Here is a 20,132-nt window from a genome sequence, read left to right on the forward strand (position 1 = left end):
TGAAACAAGATTTTTTTGTTGTTTCATCTTAACAAATAAAATATTTCTTACATTCAGAAAAAGAGAAATACTTTGTTCTATGATTTATCAATATAGTTAAATTTTTCTGGTGAAAATACGTGATTAGAAGATCATCAAACACCGCAGCACCGAAACACTATGTAAAGTTTGGAAGGACTTGTATTTTTTGATCTATATAGATCTATATAACTGAATAAGCTTCAAGCGTTGTATCACCTTCGTCTTCCCGTTGCTGACATCGTACGAATTATAAATCGGATTAATCTCCCCTGGAGGATCAGGGATCAGATTACTTCCTTGTGAATCCTCAGCTTGTTGTTGACTCAAGGTTAAGAAGGCTTCCTCCAGGGAGTCGGTTTGAAATCGCTCCAATAATTCATTCGGTGATGATTCAGCCAACAGCTGACCATTTCTGAGCAATCCAATCTAAAGAGTATAATAGTGACATTAACATACGATGAAACTTATCTTTTTATAGCAACTCGCTTTACCTTTCTTGCTAGAACAATGTCATCAAGGCAGCTATTATAAAGTACAATTATACAGGCTGTTACTATTACGAACGCCAACGAATAGAATAAGATTACGAAAATATATAAAAAGAAAATAAATAAGGTGTCGATAAATAATTGTCAGATATTTATCGCTCGGATATTGGAACTTAGCTGAAATGAAAATTATTGAAAAATATCTGATCAGCATATGCATTGATTCAACTAAAGTAACAAAGATTTGGAAGTTTACGTAAGTGAATTTGTATTGTAAAATACGTATTTGCTAAGGCTAATATTTATACGAATGATCTTTAACTTGTCTTGTTAATATATGCTAGTTTTGTCGCGTAAAGTAAGATATTCTAATATGTAATCATTGATTTAATAAGATAATTTATGCTTAATTAGTTTATCTCATAGCTTTTCATCATGATTGAAGGATACGAATGTTCATTTTATCATTCAATTGTGTAATTTACCTTATCAGATTGTTTTGCTTCCTCGATATAATGCGTAGTGATAATCACTGTGACACCTTCTTCTTTTGTGATCTGCGTCAAGTGGTTCCAAATACTGTGCAAAAAGTCTTTGTTTATGTTATTGTCCTTACGTTAAGTTTAAAAAAGGTGGAAGGAAATGAAAGTATACTTGCTTGTCCCTTAAAACTGGATCTAAACCGACAGTGGGTTCATCGAGGATCAGCAGTTCAGGCCTCTGAAGCAGAGCTGCTGCGAAGGATACTCTTCTTTGCTGGCCACCGCTCATGTTCTTCACCAAACGGTCCCTGGGTGGCAGTTGGAGTAAATCCTTTAATTCTACGTATCTTTCTTCTGAAAATAATTTTCTCGATTTCGCTAACATAACTTGATATATGCATGCATGATGATCTATTCGCTTTTTGATTAAAATATCTAACAGTTTAAATTAAATCCTATACGATTCAATAGTGTACAACTCTTTTGCATTCGTAAGGGAAAAATATAAGAATATAGTTGTAAGTTCTTAAATTTACCAATTTCAAATTTTTCCATGCCACTGATTGTTCCAAAAAAGACAAGCGCGTCAATCACAGAAAATTCGTCGACCAGCGAAACATCTTGCGGCATGTAACCGATACGAGGCCCTGGTATTCCAGAATCTTTGGTTCCCGGCTGGCCACCGAGTACCCAAATATCCCCATAATCCAATTTTCGGACGCCAACCACGCAAGAGAGTAAAGTGGTTTTTCCGCATCCACTAGCTCCCAGTAAGCTATATCTGTGTAAAGTAATGTACGTATATGAGCGAATTGGAAAAATTTGAAAAGATGTTATAATAACATAAATTCTATCTAACGTTTTACTCACATACAGCCTTTGGGAACAGTAAGATTCACGCCATTCAAGATGTATACTCCACCACCATATGTTTTCTTCGCATTCTTGACGATGACTGCATTTTGCCCTGCCATTTTGCAAGGCACCGATTTCAACTAAAAATTGCAACCTATAACATTAATTATAAGTACAGATATATTCACGAATACATATCAAGAGGAATATTTGAGAAATAATGTATATGTATATCTGTATACAAACAATGCAAATTTGGTAATTATTTACAAGTGATTATGAACAACTGTTCATAAAAAATGTTATTAAACTGTACAAATCAACAGTAAATTAATAACTAGTAACACTTATTACCTTTTTATACATAGTATGTCAAATTACTTAATAAATTAATATAGTATATTAAATTACTAATATGTCTATTAAAATGACTTGAAATCTTCGAGACACATAATTTATGTGAGATGTATCGAATATGTACCTCGTTTATCTTTTTGCTTTTTATTACTTTAGATATTTATGTTTACAGTGAAAGGAATTATCATAATTCTCCTATCAATTCCAGAAATTCGAAAGAATAAATTGTTATATTTAGACACAGTGATTGAAATTTTAACATAATTTATTAATTTTATCCGTCTCCCATTCTTAATTCTAATAACTCTCGTTAAATTTTTCATATGCACCTTCGTGAAATACCTTCAAGAACTGTCCAATATGAGAGGCATAGGACAAGATTGATTAAAAAATACGTAGATATAGGGCGAATATAGAAAATAATTTAAATACATAATTTGAAGCAGTCTAAAATAATTGTGAAACAGATAAATGCAAAACGAGAATTATTTCGTTATTTAAAGAAACGTATATAACTGTATTACAAAAATAATTTCCATCATTCAATAATCTTTTCTATTAGTTCTCCATAACAAATTATATTTTATTAAACTACTAAATACACATTGCAGTGTAAAGAATGAATAATCAATCGTTTTACACATAATTTACAAAAGCTAAAATAATTAACATATTGAATTTAAAATGATGTTATTAATATGCAAAAGTACCATTACACAGGAATAACTTAATACCAAGGCTGTTTATTTTAATGAAATGTATATCATGTTCTATCGATAAATTGTTATATTAAAGTGTTTTAAACAAAGAATATTGAACACAAATATTATATAGCGCAAATTACATATTAAATAATACTATATATTACTCAATATTACATTGAGTTTGATATCAACAAAACTATCGGCTGTGAATTATCTATCTCGGCAAAGAAACGAGAATAAATAATGAATGTGTATTTTATAATGCAGAATAGATGTGAATCAGAGTGCGCTGTTTAATGCGCTATAAACCAGACATAATCTCATCTAAAAGAAAACAATTTTTTCGCGTATGTTCCACCACGTTCCGCGCACTTTAGAGTTCTTATACGATCTCAAGAAATAGAATTAAGAAATGTGCGCGTCATATTTCAATAGAAACGTAAAACGTCATTGAAAATCAGATTCCGAAAATTAAGAGTATCTATAACAAGACAGAAGGAAGAAGAAAGTTCAAAAAATGATCCGTTCGTTTGACATCCACATGAAAGTTTTATTTTTCAGCTCTTACAAATCACCTAATTCTAGAAACGAAGAAAAAGTGTGTATTTCTTTTTTCATCCTACAAGTACGGCTGCTCCTAGGCAACATATCCAACTGACAGTCTTAAGTAATACAACATTCCGTGGGTCTACATTCGCACTGTCGAAACGTTTCATTAAACGGCAGTAGGTATGGCAACTCTTTCACGTGTTCAACAAACTTGGTTCGTTTTAATATTATTTATCTTTCGCCGCTGTAAAAGGGCTCCGTGAATCTAGGACTAACGATCACGTAATACCGAATAGATTGCTCTTAAGAAAGAATTCCACCAAGGCCATCGAGGCTTATTCTGCCACTCGCATCAGACATCGTTTCTTCTTATGGTAAATTGTCTTTTTTTTTTTTGCGTAATTCTATATGGTCTCTTCTACTTTCTCGATCCGTGAAATTTCAATTGGACTCATTGCAAGAAAATTGCGCAACGTTTACACACTTCAATGGTTTTTAACTCTTCCGATCGGGGGTCTTACGAAATACCAATTAACCAAATTCTTCACGCTACGATTAACGTTGCCTCTGAACCTTATAATTAATGACGTGTTAAACCAGTGTAATTGGAACTCTATGTTCTTTATTTTCGTAAATTTCTCGATTTTATTGTCAAAACGATTCTTCGACGAACTGATTCGATTTCTTCAGAAATAGAATAATTGACCTCGCTAGATTTGGTCTGTTTTCTTTCGTTCTCAGTGTGCGGATTATTGAAAAAAATTGTTTAACGATAGATGTATAGAAATTAATCTATTAATGCCACGTTTTCTCAGGACATCATAACAACGTTTGTCTATTGGAATCTTAATTTTCCAGAGTTCTTTTCTTAAAGCTACGTTGATCTTCTTTTCATCTATGTGTATAATATCAAGCGAAGATTTCTCAGCTATCAACTCAGCTATCAAACTGCTCATTATTTATCAATTTTATCCAAGTGACTAATAAACTGGTTTTCTGACTTACAGCTTCCGTCTAAAGACATTCACCCTATCGAATGATATAGAATAGCAGGTCGATATGTTTAAAGTCAAGTTACAACAAGTTTCACACGAACCGTTGCTCTCATCATTATGAATTCTGATCGGTTCGCTCCCACACATTAAATATCAATCACTTGGCCCCATCTATTTATCATTCAACACATCTATCTTCGATATACGTTATCGTGATCGTGTGATACGAATTCGTAACGGTCGCTCCTCTGACTGTAATTACACGATATTGTATCAGAAATTGAGGGAATATTTAAATATAGTCTGCTTCGAATATCCATTGGAAAATTCATCACATATTTAAAATTAGATATTATTCCTTTTATCGTACGATGGTTTATCGTGTAAATAGTATTAGTATTCGACACCTATCAGCACTTTCAATTTTAGATTCTGTTGAAGAACACCTAATCCAGGTTATATCATATTATGGATTTTCTATATAAGACGAAGAGAAAATTTGTTATTTGTTATTAATGAAAGTTAGAATTTTAAAAAGTGGGTCATTCTTCTAACAGAAGATATCAAAAATATAGAAAAGCGTAGTTAGCTACGCTCTAGCGATTTCAGTAACTTGATTGGACAACTAAACGAGGTAATTGAAAATCAAAGTGTGAAAAATGTTTAGCATGTAACAATGAAAGATTCGATGACATACCACGAGATCAGAATCATTCGTAAAGTATCAAATTTTCAGTGATCCCATAGCTAATATCCTCCATTAACTCGATTATACAAACTTGATTTATATAAATAAAGATATACAATCTTATTAAGAAAATAAGATTATAACTGCAAAAAGAGATGGTTCCATTACAAATTACTTCCAAACAGATTTCCGCATCATTTTTTACGTAGCGACACATGTCAAAATCTTTCAAAAGTCATCGGGTTATCGACATCCACAGTTTTGATAAGTTTTAAAAGACGCGGATATACAGGGTGGTTGGTAACTGGTGGTACAAGCTGAAAGGGGGTGATTTTATGCGAAAAAAGAAGTCGAAAATATAGAATAAAAATTTTTCGTTCGAGGCTTTGTTTTCGAGAAAATCGACTTTGAATTTTCGCTCGGTACGCGTGCACTTTATCACATCTCGTTATAACGGATCTCACTGTAGATCGTTGTCTCGATGGAAAAATTTAAAAAAATTTGTATTCTATATTTTCGACTTCTTTTTTCACGTAGAATCACCCCCTTTACGCTTGTACCGCCAGTTACCAACCAGCCTGTATATTTTTTTTTATTTATTTATTAAAATTACAATCAATTCTCGCGTTGAGAAATTGTATATTTTTGTAACTGTAACTGTATATTTTTGAGCGTCGTATTCTAAGAGGGGAATGTTACAGTTTTGATTGGATTTAAATGAAACAAAAGATTTTGCTACGCCGTTGTTTCCTATAAATACGTCTTATGTCAATCCACTCAATTACGTCAATATCTCTAAAAATATAAATGATATATAAGAAATGTTTCAGAAGAACATTGAATGGCACTTGATATTATAATTTTTAAATGGATACATCCATCTTTTATTACAAATTCTCGTAGCTGATATTCAGACGACGTTTTCAAAACATGTCTAATTCAAACATATCATCCGCTATCGTTATGTAAATTTTGGAATTTAAGAGCAATACATAATAGAGTCTGAAAGCGATTATTGGAAATCTGCTGATTATTTTGAAGACATCAAGGCAATGCCATACCAGTAGTAACGTTATAAAAAACCACATCGAATTTTAAAATTCATATTTCGATAACACGAATTTATAACGGTTTAAAAACGTCTTTACGTTTGTATTGCATAAATGATTTATCCTAAGAACATGTAATAAAAAATGAAGGCATCCATAAACATTTCATTGCAGATTTCAAGGCTACCGCAAAATCGAATGCAGAAACCACCTCGGTATCGTGCAACTTTTGCCCACGGTTCGAGACACACTGTATATATTCACATACTCGTATAAAATATATTTTATAAATTTGTAAATCTATATGTATTTCGTTTATAATCGTTACACAGTATATGCGTTTTAAGCATCTACGCGCTATTCCTGTAATTATCAGAAATATGAAAATACGTTTCATATGAAAATCGTGTGGGATCGAGAAGAACATATGATAATAACTTCATCTCGAGCTAGTGTTGGAACGACTTGTGAAGATCACATTTGAATTTTTAAATAAAAACCTACATTTTTTGTCGTATGTTTATTGCAACTGATATCTAGACCTTTTCAAAACGTTAACCTATACGTGTAACTTATATATACCGTTTTAGAGATAGTAGTTCTTAATTCACAGCACTATCCAATGCACAGCACTAGAATGTTGCCCGGTCGAGCTTTATACACCACAGTGGCTTTAAAAGAAACCGATTTTTGCGCGTGTGTGTTTCGAGAAAATGTAACATTTAACTTTAGCCGGTTAGAATGACGTTAATGAAATTTTTGCGCACTTGGCGATAAGACAAATATCCGTAGCCTGGAGGTAATACAAATTCAACTTTCTTTTCAATAACAAATGATGTAATGAACATTCGTTAATTCCTATTTCCAGCGTGAGGTTAATTAAGTATAAATTAATTATAAAATTCTTTCCTTTGCTCCAGTTACGAGATTGCAATAATACATGAATACCGATGACACTGCAATCTTATGGCATCTAATAAACAGAATCGAGTCGACGTTGTTCAAGCCAATCGTTTTCATCAATAAAAATAACACGGTTTATCATCGGATAGCCTTTTTAAGATATACATTGGGTAACGCTGACATCAGTGACACGTCAGCTTTAAAAAGTCATATCTCCAAAATTGTAAATTACATGTGTACATAATACATGTAAATAAATGTACATAAATGTACAATAAAATTACATTCGATAATTGAAAAATGATCTTCATAGATCACTGTTATCTCAAGATCGAACAATTATCATTGTGACGATCTCGTCCTTCTCGATGGCATACAACTTTTATCGAAGAAAACTTTTCTCTATTTTTGATAGTTAAAAAGATAATCGTGTCTAGACGTTTAAAACAGAAATATTATTACCTGATGAGATATTATCCTGTTGCCGAACTTGACATTTTGTTTCTCGATTTAAATCCTTTTTTTAAAAAACGTAAGCTTTTTAAATTAAATTTAGGGTTAGGTTTCGTCTTCACTCAGACGATTTCGATCCTTGTGACTCAAGACGATTATCTGAATAAATAAAATTTCTTTCCTGAATAAATGCATACAAATGTAACGACCAGATTTTGCATCCCGTTCGATTGAAAATAACACGGCGTTGCAACCCGTAGACACCATAGCATGAAATCTTCCTCTATGATGTTTTTTCTAATTTCACTTAGAATAAATGTACAGGTCGGTCTAGTTGCTAGAATCATCCTGTATTTTATAATTATAGAAATTAGTTTTAATGACTGGTCTCGAGGAATGCAGAATTCTTATCGCTAAATATATAAACCGGTATAATGTAATGTAGAAACCAGATACACCAGCAGCCTGAAACTGCGTCGATGCTCGAGAGAAATAGAATTTATCGAAGAGAGCAAAATTTTCCTTCATCATATATTCCGTAACTGTTTAAGTTGTTTAAAGTCTATAAAACGTAGAATCATTGATATTAAAAACTAGAAAATTCTCAGCGCGATGCAAACCTTTATGCGTATCATTAGATTTTCCTCGCGTAACATTAATCGATTAATCTTATCAATATCTCGAGCGTGACCGTTCTGCGGAAGTAATCTCGATTTCTAAGTACGAAAGGAATAATCGCCTTCCTACTTCCTCGACGCATGTTCGTAAAAGAAGAGCATAATACGGTTGCAATTTCTTCGGTGGCGAATCGATTTAGGAAAGATTTAGGAAACTTGCACGTTGGACGAACCGTTCATTCGATGATAACGCGAAACGTTTACACCTCTGTATACTTTCTCACATCTCTGTTTAATTCCTTTCTCAAGCGGCGATCTAACGCGTGCTTCGTAAACACTTTCACCGTGTTTGACCGCGAAATATTTTAATTAATTTCGAAGTCTTATCTCGATGAACACCGGATGAGGATATAATCATTTCTCGATAACGAGTATCATACATAAAGTGAAACGGAGATATTTTTTAATAGAATATATTGCTATAATAAAGTGAGTACTCAGATTTCAAACGAAGTTATCTTCACGGTGAGACAAACTAACAAGAATAGGCGGATCCAAATCATCGATCATCGTATGGTTTATTGCACTCTTCACGTCAAGCTGTACTAAAAATGTGGAAACTAAATAAGTCCGGAACTGAAGGAAAATGTGATACACAGCGGAATAAATTACCGCCACTTTTCGAACAGCACCTGTTGATTTATACCGGTAACGCAATAATAAGTGAGAGGCCGCTTGGCACGCGATCGATCTTTTGAGTTACTGTTTGTATTTCATATGAAATAGAAAAATATTATAAAATTTGTATAAGATTAGAATCGCATAGATTCTTTAGTATGGACCGAAATTCTATGCATAAAAATATTAATAAAAGACGCTATCGATAATCGACTGAGGAGCTAGGTCTATTTCTTGCAACAAGAGAAGAAGACTATCAATGAGTTTCGTATAGGAATTTTCGCGATTCCAAGAATTGGATCGCAACTGGAGGTATCGAGAAAAGCCGAATTGTCCGAAATTATTCGATCTTAAAAGCTCAAATCCACCGAAAGTCCAACTTCCGTTAAACACTGTCACTAAAATTATCACCTTTTCGTTTCTTCGCGATACTAAACACATCCACTATGAAAGAACGAACCATTGAAATTCCTCTCTTCTATACCGAATATCCTCTTAATTTAGATTCCTCCCTCTCCCTAATTATTTTAATTTTCCCCAACGACTCGTGATATCGATGAAAATCGAATCTTTAAAAATTGTTTCGTTCTTCTATTCACATTCGAACCGCTCCGAACTTTCAAGAGTAGGGAGTGCATCAGGAATGCATCGGGAATGCATCGGAAAGTACGAACACAATTAACGAGAAGCACTGGAGAACTGTCCTAAGGTTATACCTTTCCCCACGGCCATGCTTTGCAAGCGTAACTGGCTGACACGTGATAAAACTGCGTCTAAGAGTACATAGAAGGTTTCTTTATAACGGTAGATCATCCGTATATACGTGCAATACGTATCTGAATAGGTCGGATGTTCGTGTGCGTGAAACTGGTCTTGGGATCGGATTATGCGAAGATGGGCTATTGCTCGTGAACTACGAAGGAATAGTCATTGTCCTTTATATTTGCTCAAAGATAATATTATATGTATCGTGCTCGATTGCTTTCTAAATTTGCTATGCTATATTGTGTTACGTCTTACTAATATTGGACTAATTGAATTCTTGTACGCTATACAGGGTGATCCACGCAACTGTTTCACGTTATAACTCCGTTACCAGTGCAGTTACGGAAATGTGTCAAAAGAGATGATTAAGGTGAATAGTTCAAGGAGTACCACATCCGTAGGAGTATGTTTCTTTCTTTAGAAATGCAGCAAACGCATATGCAATCAGCAATCGCATTACTTTCTTAAACGGAAACGCATACTACGAGAAGGAGCATTGAGTAAATAAAAAAGTAATAACATACAGAATGAAAATTAATTAATAAGATTTAAACGAAGTAAGAACTGATTGGTTACCGAGATATTTTAACTAGAATTTTGTAAAATTTATCGCATATAAGACAAAGGAAACTCTAATGGGTTTGTCATAGAGTGACGAGAGGAATCTATCAATGTAAAGCAAAGTATGCATTTCCATTAAAAAAAAAATAGTGCAATTGTTGATTGCATATGTACCATTACACTTTCAAAAGAAAAAGAAATCATCCTACGAATATAACAGTTACTCTTTGAACCATTCATCTTTCTCTTTTGATATTTTTTTGTAACTGCATTGGTAACAGAGAATAAGACGAAAAAGTAGTATATATACTACGAATAATTTTGAAAAGACTTATTTATATCTTATAATATTGCTATTTATATAACAAAATATTTATTTCTACTTTATGTGCAATTTGAGTCTTTATATATGCGAGAAATTGTTCATCGCTGTTTTATGTATAAAATATTTATGCTGCATAAGAATTACATTTATATCTGTGTCATAAATTCGTCAAAAATAATATTTTTGTCTGATTGATCTTTTAAAATTGATTTTCTCGAAGACGCTAAACATAGGCAGAGACATAATATCTGCGGTGCGATTTATTTAAAAATTCAATCATAGCAAATATTTATAGTATTTGTGCATATCATGCTGTGCATATTTTGCATTAATCACTGCGCAAACAGTTTAATAACTTCAAGATGTTAATTTACATTCCGCATTCGTATAAAACGCGTGCATATCTTAAACATTTGTTAATTCCACATTCGATAATTATTAATATTAATTATTCTTATGGATATTTAGAACGAATCCAAGAATTCCAATAACAATCTTAAACAACTTTTTTAGCCTTCTATACGTAGTCAGGATAAAAGTGTCACGCTTACATCAACAGTCAGCATGTAATAACACGTGCGTCTGTGCACAAATAATATATAATCGAATCAATGCAACGTACCCGTCAGCAACAGTAAATACGCAATTTTATTTTATCTAATAAATTGAATGTTTAATACTATATCATTCATATTTATTTTTTTATATACAACAGTGTTTTATACATATTTAATCTGTTGTCAAAATTCCTATGTAAAAATTAATACAATAAAAAAAATATATATATTTGTATTTATAAATATAAATATATATAATAGAAAAAATTAGTAAAAATCAGTAAATACAAATTTCAAACTTTTTCCATACACGTTCCGAGGTCTTTACTATTAGATCGAATGAAGCAGATGACGAAGAGCTAACTAGGGCAAAAATACATTCATATATAAAGATATTTATGAATGTATATAGAGAATTATCAAAAAAATATATTAACAAAAGACAATGACATCTCCAATATTAATATTTAGAAATTTTATGTAACCACGACGAAGGATGGTAATTTGTTCATTTTTCATATGTAATTCGATAGCGATCTTGACAGACAGCAAAAATGAAATGGTATTAATTTGAGTAATTACGGCAGTATATGGTTTGCGGATAATTATTACATTCCCTTGTCATAAGCGAACATCATAAAATATAAGCTTAAAGCAAAGCTTTAGCTAAGCTAAAAATATGAGCTTTGAACTATTTTTGAAAACAATCTAAAGATCCTATTTAGAGAGCAAAGAGAATAAATCGGTCAAGATCAATCAATTAAAACGACGTTATTTGTTCACTTTGTATAATATGTTACTATGTTGTAATATGTTATACACTTAATACAATTCAAATAACAGATTCGAGTTGTATAATAATGAAAATTATTATGTAAAACTGATTTAATAATCTGCTAGTGATATAATTTGCAACAAATTGCAAAAAAATTCAGAATGCGAAAACATAAAAGGTAAATTCGTTGCTCTTAATATCTTTGATATAAGTTACGCTTCAACAGTTCGTCAAAAAATGCGATGATTTAATAAGGAAAACATCACTAATTTAATTCAGTTTTATTTCATCCAAAAATTCAATCTAGGAATTTGCGCAGAGCTGTGATGATAAAGCCAGAACGAGTTCATACAAACTGTGATCATATCGTACAATTTACCGTATAATCGCAGTGTGATTGTCCTCGTTCGTTGCTAACTTAGAACCTGGTTCTCGAGTGAACGTAATTCTTAGTGACAATTGGAGCGCGTATAAGTTTCCACAGGGTGTTCGTCAAATCGATACATTCGTCACCGATTGACCTTTCGATTTTTCAGAAACGAGACACGCGCTCAAGACTTTCCCGTTGCGAAGAAAATGTTATAGAATACGAGTTTTCGCTGATACACGATTTCATAAATTACATTTTATGAATTATATCTGTAACTAAAAAAATGGAATCAGGTTTGTTTCAAGCAGAGAACGCTATAACTTATGGTTAGTAGGTATTTTGTAAATTTTTGTATCTTTCTAATCCATCGATAAAGTTAAACGTGACAATGAACACAGTTGCAAAAATATACCTGTTTGATAAGATATTGCTGTATTTTCATTCAACGTTATTTTAGAAAAAACATTTAATGAACGTGTATTCATTATTTCCTGGAAAATTATTACATTTACTAATTTATAGTTGGTCATTTATAATCCTAGAACGTGTGAACACTCAACACCGATTAAAATTAATCAATCAATTATATCATAATAAAATAAAAATGTCCCATTAACCGGTATCATTTTTTTAGTTAATTTAAATTGGATTATTTTAGTTAACAAGAGGTACTGCAAACCTTGAAACATAGCAATTTATTACGATGTTGTGAATTTATTCAAACGAATTCCGATATCAATTCTTTGAAGACTTTTTGTATTTGACCATTGAAACCATTAACGTATAACGTATAAGAATTCATTTAAATCAGATTCATTGGTAATAACAAAATTGCAAAACTATAACTGACAATAAAGAAGATAAATGATCGTGACTAATGATGATCTTGGCAAAGCACAACAGAGATTACGTAAAATGATCTCTCATATGGTAATAACTATAGTATAAATAACAATGGTGAGACGCGATTAGATCACAAATATTTTGCATCTTTTATTTATATTTGTATATTTTAAGGTATAACTAAAAAGTTTTTTAGTACAGAATTAGTTCTGTGTTCTGTTTATTTTCTGCACTGATTTTGTAAAATACACTTTTATATAATATCTGTCTACATTGACGAGGAATTATAGAGAAAGTGAATAACTTCACTTTTTTATTTTGGATGCGAGATTTTGTTGGAACGTCATGATCTTTTGCTATAAGGTGAGTTTGTTCTGAATAACGTAAACAATTTCTTAAATCCAGCCTGCTTTGTCTCGATCTTGTTTTCTTCTAATTTTCACTCGTACGATACACATGATGTATGAAAAAGTATGTTCTACCGAAAAATAAATTTGAGAAAACTTGGCATAAAACATACATAAAACATATTTATATTTTGCAGGAATTTGAAGAATACATACATTAGTATACATATACATATATGAATACTAAATACTCCAAGAAATACCATATGCCCTTATGATATCGACATTTATGTTAATTAAATCTAAGTTCACTTGTTGCGAAAAGAAGACATTTAAAATAGCAATGTCAGCTTAGATCAATCTTAACCGACACGTGGAGTCTGTTTTTATTTATACAAACTGAAGTGATGAAACAAAATCCTTTACTAAATGGACATTTGATAAAAATTTGCATACACCACAAACTTATTTACCACAAACAGTATCTATGTATATTCGCCTAAATGAATCTGTTCTACATCTGACAACGATATAACACGACATTCGACGATCAGCTCTGATCCTTCGCATCTTTCCGTGAGTCTGAACTATAATTATAGGGAACTTTTTTAATTCAGATTACAAAAAAGTGCGTGTAAGCTGGATAATTAGTAACCGACATCAGTCGATGGTTTCATTTTCAGACTGAAATGGTACTATGCGACACGGCGTAGTCATAGAATCCATGTGGCCAACAGGCAACGAAAATAGGCGAATGTAGAAAGTAAATTCACGACGGAGAAATTCGCGTCGAAAGGATGGATCGGGCAGCATCACTGACTACCAACGACTGATCACTTTTCGAGCATGTTCAGTTCAATTTTTCCGTAAAATGTGAACGATCGGATGATAATACAACACATGTCGCACATTGTTAATTATGTATGTACATAAATACCTAGTTAGGTAACTATCTCGTATCGGAGTGTGTAGATTGAAATTTTTTAACGTTTGTCGTTAGAATGAGTTAAATCTGCGCGCAGAAATGATTAATTCCTTTTCTTTCCTGGATTCATCCATCTGCTATATCTATGTTCATTATATCATCGCGGTTTGCATATTAATTTATTGTTTACGATATTACGTGAAAGATATCATTACGATAGCTATGATTAGGAAAATCACGATTAGGATATTTTAAAGAAATAATCGATAAATTAATAATAAGGGGAAAGTTAATTTTGGCATTTGGGATGTCAAAAACGGGAGAGAAAAAATTCCAATACATAGCATTTTCTTTCATAAAAAGAGAGAAAACGTGAGAAATAAACGATTCCTGTTGTGAGATTTTTCAGCTTGAGGTTGAAACCAGTGATGTGATAACTTTCGATTCGAGCGGCTCAAATGAAGCGATTCCGAATAGAGAAGAAGGAATACACGGTTTCGTACTCTCGCTTTCTTTTGTCGCCACGTTCGAAATAAGTAAAATAAACATTATACAATAGTTGAATAGCTCTGTTTCGAGCATGCAACGCAAATATTTCTTAGTTCGTCGAGATCTTTTGACCCTTTCAACGTGCTCTTATCGCTCTTGTATATAACATATTAATTAATTCATCAACGGCAATAAATTTTATAGCTACCAGTCACAAGTGGTTGTCCGCTGTCAATTAGGCAGTAGATCAAGTTCCCTCCTAATTTCTTTCGGCATGAAATTTCTCTGCAGAAATTGGTGTTTCATTAAATAGAAATTTGTAAATTTCCCTATCAAACGAATAAAATTAAAGTTTGGAAATTTATTTCCACAAAAAATATTCAATCGTTGCGCGGATGAAATTAACGTCACAAAACTTGTATTTTATTCGTTTGTTTACATCTTATAGAATTATATAAATCTGTTTACAGATTGTTGAAAATGTTTTGATACAGAAGAGCTTCCTTTATTCGACAAAATTGTTTGAACAAAGAAATTTTCGGATAACAATCGTTTCTCTGATATGAAATTTCATTCGTTCAGATTGATGGACAGATTCTTGAAATATTTACAGATCCCACATCTTTTTGGATACTAGTTTGCATAATGTTTGCAACTTAATGAACTTTATAGAGTTGTATTCTTTTGTACTTTGAACCATCAAAGTACATTTTCGAATTTCGTGAATACCTTGACACGAGAAGATGCCTCTCCATTACCACTTTCGTTTCCTGTTTCCATTCGTATGAAATTGTTTTTATTATCGTTTTTATCGCAATGAAACCATTTAATTACATCAGTACGTTTTCTTATCTACATGCTTTAGACAATTTTTAATAACATATTTCTGTGTTTTTATGTCTGCGATTGTAATTTTTTCAATTTCCTTCCTGTATCTTTGCTAATTCTGCACTTGCGCCGCTTTCGAGTTTTTTTTTTTTTTAATTAGATATAATATATTATAAATAAATAAATAATAAAATTCACTCGATTAAAGAAAGCAAAGAACACTTTGTATATCGTAAGAAATAGGAAATTCAGGTAATAAAACGTTCGGACATTGTGGTATTTCGATAACGGTACGATAATTGTATCAAAGTTTCTTCGGATAAGTGCTCTACTATATTTTAAATATACTTCCTGTATCTACTAAATATACCATTGTATAAATACATATAATTATAAACATTCCGACCGAGCCATTCGTTAATTTTATTATGCAGCTCTATTCTTTTCCGTTGTACTGTACCATTTGGGATTTAATGCATCAACGCATAATGTTATTCTGCTTGTTCCTTCGAGTAAAAATTGTAATAACACAAAATTATTTTTTTCCTTGTTTGTTTCACAAATTACGACCCTACTTTGAAATCTGTCAAAACCACTGTTTTGCTATTAAATTCCATGCTACCGAGATTTATGATTTCCTATCTTAAATATCTATTATTCTTCTTCTGTTACGCAACATTTACTAGCGGGTCCTTAGGAGATTAAGACTTCCATCGCTGTCGAACCTTTACGTTGTGTTATGAAAGGAACAGCAAATCACAAAAATAAAGAAATCAGCAAATATTGTAAAGATGCCACTTTGTTATGTAATAGCATGTTAATACTCAAAATATACTAGCAACAATGTTTGACGCTTAAATTAGACGATAATTTTGCCAAAGTTTTCCAAATCTGTTTCGATGTGTATTTATAAGACAGGCATTGCCCTATTCAAAAATTAATTTCAACTAAATTTAAGGATGATTGTCTTATTTTTTTCTTGGAAATATCGATTTTCATTGCATCTTTTCGTTAGAAAATAGTATGAAATTAATTAATCTGCAACTTTTTAGCTATACAAATTTTTTCAGTTTAATTTGCAGAGAAATACTATTTAAACGCGGTGTTCACCAAACAGGTTTTTGCAATTGCTTGGCACAATTAAAAAGAAAGTATAGGTCCGATCAATTTGAAATTTTAATTATATGTTAATAAATTAATTATATGTCACCAGCAGTTCAAACTATATTTTTTGATAATTTTTTCGAATAAAAAGTGCTAAAAAATCGATCTTTTATTTAAAAAAAAAAAGAGGAAAGAATGCCCCTCTAATAAACTATACTTGCTACGAATAATTGGCTTCGGTTACTTTCGTTTCGCTACACAAAGTGCAGAGAATTTTTTTACAAAATTTGCCTTAATTTCGACAATTTTAAAGATATGACAATTAAATTGAAAGAACAGGTATAGGAAAAAGGATTTGACGAAAGAAAGATTCGTAAAACAAATTTTCTTCGTCCTAGTGCGTCTAACGTGTGTCTTAAAAGAATTATCAATGGGAACAAGCAATCGCTAAAAGTATAGCCTTCTCTTCTAAAAACTATAGTCATTACGACTGCGAATTGATTATACAATTACCATGACCTATTATCATTCGACGGAGCTCGTTTCATACAATTTTCAAATATTTTCTTCGCATAGATAAATACCAAGTTTAATTAAAATGAAATTAGGTGCATTTTTGATTATCTCAAATTTATTTTCAATCGAAAATTTAATTTTTCATTAGACACGATTCTATACCTTTTATTGAAAGATTTTAATTCTATGGTTTTGACACTACTACTTGAAAATATATTCTCGTGATTAATTAATTACAGAGAACTACATAACTACGAAAACTATGAAACATCATATGAAATTACTCCATTTTATCTAACTGGAAGCGAACATTTCAACCTTGTACAGTATCAATTTACCCATTTTCTTATTTCCATAAAGAAGTTACTATATACATAATCATTAAGAATTTAATAGATTCTTTAGATAGGAGACCGATTTCGATGGACTCAACCATTAATATCCATACAATATCGGAAAAACAAAAGGGACAGTTCCATAAAATAAAATCCTCTAATGTCAGCTGTTCGATAATATATAGTTTCGATTGACGCACAAATAGTAACAACAGTAATAATACATGTAATACATCTGATCACCGTCTAATTACCATTACAATCTCCACATAATTATTTCACTTTCTAACAACAATCGTATTTTCTCATGGCAATTAAGTATTATTTGGCCAAACATTATTGCAAAACTACAGCAGTCATTCCTCGCGTACGAAAAATGAGGAAAGATTATAATAAAAAAACAACAATATGTAATTGCATAATTTTCCCGTTATTCTTCCTCTGTTCGTGTTATCTACGAAAAGTGAATTCATTGACATTCCGTGGTAATAAGCCGAACTTCCGGTTCACTTACCTCACTGCGGATAGTCCTTCGATTCTTGAAAGTAAAAAGGTAAACACAATCGAATACTTTTTAAACGTCAATGTCCGTGCTGCGAATTAATCGATCCTTTCGATATTTCCGATAATCGCGACCCAAAGGAGTGCTCTAGTGATGTTCACACGAAAACGCGATCGTCGAATTACTTGAAATAATGTATCGCAAAAATAAATATAAATACGGTAAAATTCGCATGTGTATCTCTTTTTTTGCTGTGTTATCTATCGAATGTTTCTCGTTGTGTGTCCAACTTTCTCGAGTTTCTTCACTGAACACTTTTCTCTTTGGCTCCACGAATCTAACCTTTTCTCTCGAGTTACGGATAATGCCGGTAATTTTGCGCGCGAATCAAAACCGTGAAAAAATATATATATTTATGTACATAAATAAGCCAGAATATATCGACGGTTCCTAAGAGATATCGTTGGTGCAATTGTTCGTTATGAAGTGCCGATTGGAGATTGCTAATGACCGATTATTGAATACCTAATGGTCTCGCGGGTGTATGTGTCATGACAGTATTAACAGTGAGTTAAGACGCATTTCCGTGTAAGCCAAATCTTTGCCAACGTCCGATCGTCACACCGTCGACCACCTGACTGCCGCTGAAGACTGTTCCCTTTAGGAAATCAAGATCAAACCTAAGTTAACCTGGTGAAGGTGGGGATTTCATGAATCGGTAAGCGGTATACAGCCTATATGTATCTATTTCAGGTGTGAGTATATCCAAAGAGAAGGGGAAAGGTAGCTCTTTCTCTCCCAGGCTTTCGAGATGCTCGATGTGATTGCATCTGTGTCTAACTACTTCAATCACATCGTACGATAAACAATTACGATGCAATCACTTAAAATATTGGTTAATAAACAAATATTAGTATTAGACAGTATTAATCATTGTCCTGGTTTGCATTTATGCAAATTAATTACCTCTTGATAACCTTCGATCGTACTTTTGTTACAAATTTTAATTTGAATTCACCTTTAAACTTAAAATATACATAGAGAATGATTTATGAAATTCAACTCTGAAGCAACTTCTTGCTTTATATCAGAGAAGAAGTGGATAAAAATTAAGATATATGTATATAAATGAATAAATGAATAATGATTTTTAAGAAAATTGTTAGAAGATCACTGTATTTTCGAAAACATTACTATTCTCATTTGCTATTTCATTACGAAAATTAATGGAACACTTTACGTGGATCATGTTTATATATTTAAAGAAATCGTTTGAATTTATTTATTGATAACGTTTGTTGCTTAATTGAAACAGTCTTAACTTATTGTATTTTGAATCACTTGCCAATTTATTCAGATTCTGAAAAATTGGTAAGTATAGTCATTGACCAGGTACAGACACTGACAAGGTACAAAAAGTACTGTGCTTGATATATCAGCCACGAAAAACTTAAAGTGTTTCTTACGCCCTCTATGATTTGCTACGACAAATATATGAATTATATATGTATGTACAATCAAAGGTTAGTGCTGCGCCATGCGGCCAAGTGTTGAAAATAGCACACGTTAGCATAGACAAGAACCTATTGAGTTCCATGCTACAGGAACGCCTTTAATTATACGATCTACAAAGTAGTTCATATCTCCTTTTTTATCCGAGGTAGACAAGTATAAATATTTTTTAAACAAGAAAAGAGAATATTGCCTTTCAAATGATAATGGATCGTTAATTCGGTGAGCCGTAAATAAATAAAAATTACCAAAAATCGCACTATCTTCAATTGTTAATTATTTGTGTAAAATTGAGAATGCGAGATTGACACTTTGTGAAAATATAATTTTTGTTATCCTGAAAAAGTGTGCAAAATTTCATGCTTAAATGTTTATTAATTTTTGCAAAATGCTATTTATGAATTAAAAAGGAGTCTTCGTTGCATACTCTTCATCTCCACTGTCCCGTACCACGACCTAGTTATTAAACATTTGTCCATTTCTTCATCCACAACAATCTTTCGAGAACAGCCGTTTCTAATTTTTTAAAGATGCCATAT

The 20,132-nt window shown here is 32.0% G+C and overlaps 1 protein-coding gene and 1 long non-coding RNA gene across 4 annotated transcripts in view; one reads left to right on the forward strand and one right to left on the reverse strand.

The window, feature by feature from the left end:
- The window catches only part of LOC117157193 (ABC transporter G family member 20), a 21,813-nt gene extending 3,073 nt beyond the window's left edge, over window positions 1-18,740 (reverse strand). For 2 of the 3 annotated variants that reach the window (XM_033335022.2, XM_076624867.1), the window contains exons 1-6: window positions 18,094-18,740; window positions 1,862-2,000; window positions 1,528-1,772; window positions 1,168-1,345; window positions 995-1,088; window positions 238-447 (exon numbers count right to left, since the gene is read on the reverse strand). In XM_033335022.2, the coding sequence (XP_033190913.2) occupies window positions 238-447; window positions 995-1,088; window positions 1,168-1,345; window positions 1,528-1,772; window positions 1,862-1,965 (831 nt within the window). In that variant the 5' untranslated portion in view covers window positions 1,966-2,000; window positions 18,094-18,740. Of the gene's footprint in view, window positions 1-237; window positions 448-994; window positions 1,089-1,167; window positions 1,346-1,527; window positions 1,773-1,861; window positions 2,001-7,553; window positions 7,695-18,093 lie in introns of those variants that run through there. The other variant, XM_076624868.1, reaches the window with a different exon arrangement.
- LOC143303655 (uncharacterized) lies at window positions 12,891-16,147 on the forward strand. Its single transcript, XR_013060166.1, has 3 exons — window positions 12,891-13,398; window positions 13,580-13,958; window positions 14,066-16,147. It is a non-coding gene; the product is annotated as an uncharacterized LOC143303655 (long non-coding RNA).
- Window positions 18,741-20,132: the final 1,392 nt, after the last annotated feature.

The sequence above is a fragment of the Bombus vancouverensis genome, chromosome 15 (genome assembly GCF_051014615.1).
Source record: "Bombus vancouverensis nearcticus chromosome 15, iyBomVanc1_principal, whole genome shotgun sequence".
Taxonomy (NCBI): Eukaryota; Metazoa; Arthropoda; class Insecta; order Hymenoptera; family Apidae; genus Bombus; species Bombus vancouverensis.